The sequence below is a fragment of the Acanthochromis polyacanthus genome, chromosome 3 (assembly GCF_021347895.1).
Source record: "Acanthochromis polyacanthus isolate Apoly-LR-REF ecotype Palm Island chromosome 3, KAUST_Apoly_ChrSc, whole genome shotgun sequence".
NCBI lineage: Eukaryota > Metazoa > Chordata > Actinopteri > Pomacentridae > Acanthochromis > Acanthochromis polyacanthus.
The window spans coordinates 30,971,591-30,981,817 of record NC_067115.1 but is presented as its reverse complement, the minus strand read 5'-3'; the positions used below and the strand labels follow the sequence as shown (position 1 = coordinate 30,981,817).

The 10,227-nt window shown below is 45.2% G+C and overlaps 1 protein-coding gene across 1 annotated transcript; it reads right to left on the bottom strand.

Annotated features, from left to right (window-relative positions):
- Window positions 1–1,239: 1,239 nt before the first annotated feature.
- LOC127533318 (uncharacterized) lies at window positions 1,240–8,793 on the bottom strand. Its single transcript, XM_051945979.1, has 3 exons — window positions 8,779–8,793; window positions 6,072–6,864; window positions 1,240–5,959 (listed from the first exon to the last, which is right to left on the bottom strand). Exons 1-3 carry the CDS (start codon window positions 8,791–8,793, stop codon window positions 5,814–5,816), a joined length of 954 nt encoding a protein of 317 aa, XP_051801939.1. The 3' UTR covers window positions 1,240–5,813.
- Between the last annotated feature and the right edge of the window lie 1,434 nt (window positions 8,794–10,227).

Here is a 10,227-nt window from a genome sequence, read left to right as displayed (position 1 = left end):
GGTGTCCACCCGGTGCTGGAGCTCTCGGTCAGTTTCTTGAGGATATAAGCTGCATTTTTACGGTCGCAGGGCGGAAGGCTTTGCAACACTTCCCCGGTGGTTTCATCCTCCGTCGTAATTTTTTTTTCAGCATCTTCAGAGTCTTTATTATTATTATTATTATTATTATTATGTAAAATCAGAGGGATGGGCCGAGCCATCTCCGTCTCCCCTTGTTTGAGGAGAGTCAGGTATCTTTGCAGCAGAGCATTGTATTTTTTATTTTTTCATACGGGTTTAACCCCGTTTCATTTAAAACTTCCCTCATTTTTACATCCAAATCATTTTCAGCCGCTCGTCTGATAGTAGGCGACTCTGGGGGATGGGTGGCCTGATTCAGACGACTCATCTGCTGTGGCGTCAGTAAAAACATCTTTTGACCGGCTTTCTGAGTCATCTTTAATTTTTATTTATTAATCAGACCGCCTAAAAGCTGTCCAAATAGTGGAACAACGGTGGATAATAGAGGCAGCAGAAATCCACCGGATTGTTTGATCAGAGCCCCACGTTTGCGTTTCAGACCGACCTTTTTATCAGCCAGCAGTCTGATTATTTTTTTCTGTCGTTTGAGCTTTTTATATTGACTGGTAGACAGAGGTATGTTACCCTTTAACAAGTTTAAAGAGACCTCGCAAAGAGTTTGGATAAAATCCGAGGAGCTTCGTTTGAGAATAGCTCGTCTTTTGCGCGCAGGGGCTCTAGAAAGTAGTCTGAGCAAATATGCGTTTCTTTTGATACGCGCCGACATATTAATTATTTCTTGTTAGGCAGATAAACCACGGGCCACTGATCAGGTAGTACGCCACCGCGCAAACGAAAGACTTCTGGGCAATTAGGCGTCAAGTCTAATAATAAATACCCAAAGGGTTCTTTGGTAGCGTCATCAAAACTTTCTAGAAAAAAGCGTTTTTGTCCGGGGAATATTTGGTGAGATAACAGACTTATCTGCAATTTGTCTCGTGGATTTTTAAACAGAACCAGGTAATTACTGTTCAGACTGATGGTACGACTGTGTTTACCCTGAAAAAACATATTTTGCATCATTAAAATCACGCTCATGTTTCTGTGGTGTCTATATTGTGTAAAAATTCTGGCCACCTCGGGGTGGTCGCAGGCCTGAAAAATTACATCATCCAATATTATTAAATGATTTTTATCAGGAGGAAACAAATGCTCGTCGTCGAAAGAATCGGGCAGACCTTCAACGAATTTAATCTCTTTATTGGTTCTCTGCAGTTCAGCGTACATGGGTTGAAAGGAGGTGTACACATAGACAATATTCTCAGGCATTTGATTCAAAACATGTTTGGGGTGTTGGAGAATCTGTTTCACAAAGAAAGATTTTCCCGCGCCCGAAGGCCCGACTATGATAGCTGAGAAAGGCATACATAATCTAGGATCGAAATCTATTTCCTGCGACATTTTGTATAAAAAAAAATTAATACAAAAATTAAAACCCAAATGGCTCTGTTTGACCGTTAGGCAGCAACCGTCTCTTGTCATACACAACCCTAAACCTTTTGCTAAATGAAGAGTTTTTTAGGACAAACCCGTTTTTATCTCTAACGATGCCCTGCTGCGGGGTGTCAATAAACCCCCCTTCCTCTGAACGCTGGAGCTGCTGCTGAGGGGTCAGAGACCGCTGCAGCACCTGGTGCTGCTGCTGCTGCTGGACAAAGCCATCGACCAGATCTCTCACGCTGTCAAAGCTTACTTTTTCAGAGCATTCTCGAGTTTGAGTGATACCTTTCACCTTCAACACCACTTTTTTACGGTTTCTGGTTTGATAAGCATAACTTTTAGGACCCGCGGCTGCGAATTCTTCTATGCTGTCACCGTCTAACTCGTCCGTTAAGTCCCCCAGATAATTTCCGTATTTTAGTCGGTTCTCTCCCTGTTTGGTGACATAAATTATGCTGTCTGTGTCAAAGTACAAAACTCTCCCCTGGAGCTCCTCTAAATACTCGTAAAGCTTTAATCGTCCGTACGCTGTGGTAAAAGCAGCTATGAAAACGTTATCGTTTTTGTTAGGCGGGGCTATATAACGACCGCCGTGGGTCCACTGAACCAGAGCGGTTCTGTCATCGAGGAAAGAGAAGTAATTTACATTGTATTTTTCAGAGAACATGTAGCTGAAAAATTCTTCTGGTTCGGTGACCAGAGCCGTCTGACGCAGATTGTTTCTCTGAGCAAACTTCCCCCAGAAGCTGTTGAGACACAATTTGGAGATTTGTCTTTTAGCGGGGTTAGGATGAATTTTATTCTCATCCAGCAGAATGCCCTGGTGAGAGTGATACTCCCTGATGTATCTCTGCCTGCTGGCGCTGTCATTTGCTTCAGGAGGATATCCTGAAGCCTCCTGTTTGCCCTTAAGAAAAGTGTGTATGTATCCTACGAATACAGAGTCGTCCCGGTTCTCAAAATGCCACACCTCGGTCACCTTAACCACTCGATAACCCATCTGCAAAGCTTTGTTAAATTCGGGGGTGACCCAGACACCTGTCAATGCGCGGCTCTCGTCGTCATGGTTACAAGCACCCTGCTGATTGTTTAGCTCTGCGCAGGTGCGGCAGAGTGTAAACACCAGCTTACCCGAGCCGGTTCTGTAAGGCAAAACAGGGAAAAATAACCCTCTGGGAGGGTAGACCACAGCCCTGATGAACCCAAAGTAGCTCTGAGGGCTGTTAAAAGCTGTGTGAATTATTTTAGGGTGACCTAGCGGGTAGGGAAAGCTACAGTTGACATAAGGATAGAGTGAGGTGACATCAGCGTATTCCACGTTCTCGTTCGCTGCTGCTGAATACCTGAGCCTGACCGCGCACGTTCTGCCCCCGTACAGAGCCTGGCGGGGGTGGAGGGGCTCAGGAGCTCGATAATCTTGCATGAAAGCCCTGACGGAGGGATTTGATTTCTTCATTTCATCCCAGCTATGCTCTCTCATAACCACCACTTTAACCCCTTCTTTAGTCTCTAACGCGTTTAATCTAGCCACGGTATCGCTGTGTAACTCTCCAAACGATCGCCCCGTCAGAGAACAGGTCTCGTGAGGCTGAAAACAGGAGGGACAGCCGTGATAAAAACAACCCAGAAATTCCCACACATATTTATCACCTCCGACCTCTGAGTAGCCGTCCACAAAATACGGCCCCAACCGCTTTTCACCGGCGTTCAAAGCGTGCTGAATAAAGACGCCTCGGTCACGAGACACCCACTCCAGCCACTGGATGCTGGCGTGTGAATAGCTTTTGTATTGTCGGCTGTAATGATCTGGCGACGGTATGGCTAAGGTTTTAGGCTGCAGATGGTTACAGGCAAATGTTTTCATACAAGCGCTGGCAATCGTGCAAGAACTGAACGGATCCACGCCTGTTTCCTCTATGTATCCGTTTCTGAATATTGTGCATCCCTCCGCCAGCACATCTACGTCGTTTTGGCAGTAATAGAGAGCTTCCTGTTTAAAATTGAAAATTCCTCCGCGCACGGTCTCGTACCACTCCATGAATTCGCGCCTGGCTTCAGGCTTCATTCTCTCCGGGTGGTAATCCTGAGGAGGGGGGTAAGGACCGATGTAATTTAAATGATTCAAAGAGCTAAAAGCGTGTGGGAAAAAACCTTTGCTTTTGTCAGGGAAACCTAAAGCTTTAGGCATGGCAGCTAGAGGCATAGCGAGAAAACTCAGGGAATCGATGTATCGCTGGTTGTAGTCAGGGTCTGTGAAACAGAGTATTTTGCTCCCGTGCATAATGAGAGAGGGCTTAAGGCCCAGCTCCACCATGGCTCGGAGTACTATATAGCTGTCAAAACCTTTAGAATTATGAGCTACAAAGATGGCTTTCTGATACATCGGTCTCCTAAAGCTCAGCACAAACTCTTTGGCGCAATTCACCCCTTCAGAGTGCCACCTCTGACCCTGTAGCGATTTAGCACAGACCAAAAAAGGAATGTGGACGCCTTGTTCATCCGTAAACGTTTCAAAATCGTAAAATATTATTTTTTCTGAATGGTCCTCGGACGGTTTAACGGGTTGTATGTAACACAGGTGGGTGTTTCTGTTTTGGGGGATCGACGGGTCCCCTGTGGATTCGCCGCAGATTTTACATTTTATAGCTTGACACACGTGAGGTTTCATTTCAACAGACACGGGGATGTAATACAATCTGAGGCATTTGTCGCACCGTTTATACAGCTGGCACTGACTGACTGATTTTTGAGCCCGCCGTCTCTGGACAGGCTGCTTGTGTCTAACTAAGCAGCTCTGGGAGCGACAGACGCGATTACAGTCTGAGCACAGGACGGTTCTGTACTCTGTCTGAACACAGTCGGGGTGTAAACACACTGTACAATGCGCGGGGCAGTGATGACTCAACACGTTGTCGTAACCCGAATAACAGTAGTGACAAGCGTACTTGGAGCCGAGAAACCCCTTGAGATCTTTGATGCCGTAATAATGATTCTGGTGCAGAAACAAATAGAGTGTTTTATTTTTTCGGGGGCAACCTGTTTGGAATTTTGAGAGAGTGCGCGTGTCTTCCGTTCTGTAAAATACCACAATTTTACAATCCAACAACTGTTCAAATTTTGACAGATCGCTAAAGGTCACTTGGTTCTGATCGTTTAAACCGGCAGCGATTTGAATCTCTCTACCTCTCCCGGCAGCCTCTCTGTCGGTGAGAGAGGGGAACAGCAGATGAGCTACATTGACGGAAAAGCACGTGTTGTCGTCAGAGTTTTGTACTATGTACAGAAACCTTTTCTTTTTTTTAAGGATTTCGCTGTGCAACAATTTTTCCAAGGCTCTCTTCCCGCCGCCCCTCGGGTTACGGACGATCTGGACCACTAATTCCAGAGTAGCGTCGGTCATAATAGACATGTTGGACTGTACTAGACTGTCGAGGAGGGTCTGAAATGCTGAAAGGTTCTCATCCTCTCCGCCGTTGGTTAAAACGCTGGTGACATTTCTGGTCAGACTCTCCCCCCTAAGTTCCAACTGAATTTTGTCCTGAGGTCTAGCGTGTGAAGAGACCCGTTGAAACAATTCGTGAGCGGTCCCCATAACTTCCCCATAAAATGAACCGTAATCCGGTACACCCGTAGGGGGTGGAAACTGTAATAACTGTCTTATTTCTACGTTGTTAAATCTATTTCTATGCACTTCATTCAGAGCGTTGCAGGCTGCTGGAGCTGGGGAAGTGTCAGGCTCCTGCTGGGCCGTATTTAGAATTTGACCCCCCGCTTGGTTTGAACAGAGATCAGCAGGAGGTGAAGGTGGTGGTGGTGATGAAGGTGAAATTTCATGGTTTACATTTAGCAAACTATCAAAATCCGAGCGATTACCGTCTGCAAAATGTATTAAATCTTCAAAATCCACGCTTGTGACGAATTCTGGGTTGACGTCATTTATTAAATTGTGAAATTCAGCGGATGCATCGGTTTCAGGCTCTACATTTAGCAAACTATCAAAATCCGAACGAGTCCCTTGTACAAAATGTATCAACTCTTGAAAATCAGCGCTTGTGACGGATGGTGGGTTTACATCACTGGCATTATTTAATAAATTGTAAAAATCGTTTGGTTGTGGGTTTAAGGTCGGTAATTCATTAGATCGGTCGCTCGCCCTTTCAGCCATTCTGGGTTTAATGTCAGATTTTTTTTTTTTTTTTTTTTTGGGATTTGTTTTACAATATTTTTTCAACTCAACAACAACAACAAAAAAAGAAAACAACCAAACAAACCTCATGAAACAGCGAAAAAACAGAAATCCTCTTCGAATGTAATTACATTCTTGTAAGCTCCGCAAAATATGCTGATCCTGCGCGTAAAAGTTCATTTACCGCACAGGTCAACTCGTCTCTCAGGGTATCAAGCAGATAGCGGTCCCTTCTCCTCCTGCGATGTCTGGTGAAAGAGCCTCTTACGGCGCCTGAGAGAGAGAATAAAAATAAAAACACGCATGATTAAAATCACATTTTTAAAAAGAATTAGAATCGTTATGAAACTTTAACCCTGTAACACAAACGATTCAGACTGCTTACCGTTCCGTCTGGCGGTTCTATTTGTCGGGATCCTGGGATGAGCACGCGCCGCCGCCGCTGGAGCGGCGTAGGTCCGGCCTGGTGTCGGAGGAGAGGGGGTGCTGGAGACCGGCACCGTGGCGGCTCTCTCGGGGAGGCGGGGGTCCTGATGCTTCTCCCGATCAAGGGAGGTGGTGGGGGGAGTGCGAGCGGAGCGGCGTAGGTCCGGGTCGTTGCTGGAGCTGTGGAACCCGGCACCGTTGCCTCGGTGTCGGGGTATGCGGTTGCAACGGTCCTGCCGCTTCTCACAATCAGGGGAGCTGCTGCTGCTGCTGCTGCTGCCGCTGGTGGTGGTGTTGGAGGTGGTGGTACAGGAGGTGTGTAACCGGTGGAACCCGGAACCGTCGCATCGGTCTCGGGGGACGGGATTGCAACGGTCCTGCTGGTACTGCTGCTCCCAATCAGGGGAGCTGGCGGTGGGGCGAAGGTCTGGCACGGTGCCGGACCTGTGGAACCCGGCACCTCTGCCTCGGTCTCGGGAGACGGAGGAGGAGGAGCTGGAGGACCGGGGGAGGTCGGAGGTGTTGATCCAATGGAGAAGAGAGGAGACGGCGGGGGTAGAGTCAAGGGAGATGGAACGTGATGGAGGTGAAAATCGCCCGGCGTGTAGAGAACCCGAACTCCGGAGACACCAGGCGCGGTCTGCCACTGCCCGGCTCTGAAGCTGGATAAATCCCGCATCACTTGTCGTGTCAACGTAGCTGCGTCCTGGCCCTCTATATCCCACCCACGTTCGCTCCAAATTTCTTGGTTGCTAAATGCCTCGTTTCTAGCTGCGTTCTCAATGTGAAGTTCGATTTCTCGTAGTTCTTCCTCGGTAACTAAAAAAACAAAAAAAGAAAAAAAACTGAGTGATTAAGTAAATTGTTTAATTCAAGGAATAATTATTGGAATAACAACAAGGAGAAGAAGAAGAAGAAGAAGAAATACTCACAGGCCTCAAGAAAGTCAAAGTTGATCTCCTCGCCTATAAAACACAGCTTTTTTTTTAGAAACAACAGATCATCAGAAAAAAGCGTGTAAAAATAATGCTAAAAATTGCAAACGAGATGAATAAACCACGTACCGTTTTCCATATTTTTTAAATTTCAGAAGCTTTGAGTAAAATTCAGCGTTGCTGAATGGATGTTGGAGAAAAAAAACACCGTCTCGTCTTTATCTGTTCAAACAAACAAGTGTGATGCGACTTTCGACCCCTGGAGGGTTTTTTCACACTTTGAGATCGTTCATCCCACACCCTATCAGTTTTCATCTGCATACGTTTCCATTTAAAATGTTTAACAAACTAAAACAGTTTTTCAAACTATATGTTTTTCTACATTGTTGAAACTTTCCGTTTAAAAAAGACTGACGGATCTTATTTTCTGATTGAATTATTTTTAAAACAGTCAAACTGTTCATGTTTTTATTAATGATATATTTCAAACAGTTACATTGTTCAGTTTTATTTACCCGTACGGTATATTTCAACAAGCAGTTACATCGCCTGATTTTATTTATCCGAACGGTATATTTTCAACTGATGAACTGCGCAGTTTTATTCTTTTTTGGTAGTTTTTGTTGAGTGTCTTGTGTTTATGAATTAACAGACTGTAAAAAAAAAAAAAATGTTTTGTTTAACATTCTCCACTTCTCTCCCCCTGCGTCTCTGATAACCCTGTGGTGATTAAGGAGGGGCTTAGGGGAGAGATAGGCGATCACATTCACATACACACACACACATAGACAGCAGTCACGACGGCGAGCCGACAAGACATACCGGAGAGCAGCATGGGGTTCAGAGAACGCTATTACAGAGAGAATACAGAAACATTTTTGATTTTCACAGGTTTCTCTGTCAAAGAATGCTAAAAACTCTGTCATAGGAGGGATGAGAACGCCGAAATTTTTGTTTTACAGGGACGCTTCTGCTCCAGATCAGATAAATACTTTTGACTGTTAGGACCCGGGAGGGAGGGAGGGGGAGGGGGGGGGAGGGGGGCGCATCTGCACCGAATAGATAAGCCGCTGAGGGTTAGGGAGACACTTTAGACCTGACTTTGGCGTCCGAGGGGAAGGGTCTCCCGGAATAAACAAAGATCACGTGGTGAAAATAACACGTCATAAGGCGGGACTTCCTGTAAAAGAGCACGTGGTAAGGCGGGACTTCCGGTTTAAAAAGGGGGCGGGGCCACCTGTCAAAGTTGTGACGTGGCAGCTTCTGATTGGAAGCTGTCATTTTGACGAAAGGTGGTTTATATTCCTCTCTCACCTATTTAAAAGACAGACTACAGCATGTGTTCTCACCTCTTTCCTCTACATCCTGTACACTAATGTACATGGACAGATAATTGAACGCACCTAATGGGAACAGGCCCATTACACTATACATCCCAGAATGAGACAGACAACAACCAAAGTGAGAATAAACAGACTTAAGTGCAAACAAATCAATGCAAAGTGACTGAAATGTGACACAAAATGATAAAAAATAATGCAAATGATCACATCAAAATTCAAAATCACTAAAAAGTATTAAAAAATCAACAGAATTGCAGGTAAATCAACATAAAAGGATGTAAAATTACTATTAAGAGACAGAACACGATGACAAACTTAAGGAAGATGACGTTTCTGACCAGTCCAACTTATTATCAAGGGGGACACCTCAATATTTATACGATGTTACCACCTCGATGTCCATGCCATAAGTGTTCACTGCCTGAAAAGGGGGTTTGGATCTGTCGAAATTGATGATCATTTCCTTTGTCTTTGAGGCGTTGAGTAGCAGGCAGTTTTTGTAACTCCAGTTACTGAAGGCATTAATCAGATCCTTGTATTCGGCTTCATGTCCATTTCTGATACATGCCACGATAGCAGTGTCATCAGAGTATTTGTGAATGTGGCAGGACTCAGTGCTGTATTTGAAGTCAGATGTATACAGAGAGAACAGGAATGGAGCCAAGACTGTTCCTTGTGGAGCCCCAGTACTATTCAGTAATGTCCCAGAAACACAGTTCCCCAGCCTGACAAACTGTGGCCTTCCTGTCCGGTAATCTGTAATCCATGAAACACAGGAAGGATCCACTCCCATCTCTGTGAGCTTGTCTTTGAGGATGGTGGGTTGGATGGAGTTGAATGCATTTGAAAAATCAAAGAACATGATTCTCACATAAACTCCAGGTTCCTCCAGATGAGACAGGACATGGTGAAGCATGAAGAGGATGGCATCATCCACTCCAATGTGTTCTTTGTATGCAAACTGCAAGGAATCGAGTTTGTCTTTGAAGTCAAGCCTCAGGAGACGTAAAACCAGCCGCTCCAGAGTTTTCTATATGTGTGAGGTCAGAGCAATAGGTCTGTAGTCATTTAGTTCAGCCGGACATTTGATTTTGGTACCGGTACAATACAGGATGTTTTCCATAGAGCAGGCACCCGCCTCAACTGTAGACTCAGGTTGAAGATCCTGTGGAGAGGTTGACACAGTTGTGCAGCACAGTCTTTAAGCAGTCTTGGACATACACCATCTGGGCCAGCTGCCTTCCCAGAGCAAAGTCTCTGAAGCTCCAACATCACCCCTGTCTCTGTGACAGAGACGGATACAGGTGGTGGAACGGAAGTGGCTGCAGCTGTGGAGACATGTGTAGGAGACGGAGAAGGAGAAGAATGAACGACAGTGGGGATTTCCATATGTTGAGGAGAAGAAGGAGGAGTAGCAGTGGAAGTAGGTGTGTCCACAGTGTCAAATCTGTTGAAGAACAAGTTGAGTTTGTCAGCTCTTTCTACATCACCCACTATTGGTTCCCTTTTTCTTGTTATTGTTGTGTCCAGAGATAGTATTGATTCTTCTCTACACATCACAGATGTTGCTGAGTTGAAAATTCCTCTCTATCTTCTTTTTGTATTCCATCTTTGCCACTTTCAGTCTCCTCTTCAACTCATGTACTTCTTTGAGCCGTTCTTTGTCACCGTCTCTAAAAGCTTGTTTTTTCTGGTTGAGGATTGCCTTTATGTTGCTTGTGATCCAGGGTTTGTTATTGGGGAAACAGTGAACAGTCTTTGCAGGTATGACTGTGTCTCTACAGAAGTTGATGTACTCAGTAAAACAATCAACCTGTCTGTCAATGTTCATACTCTA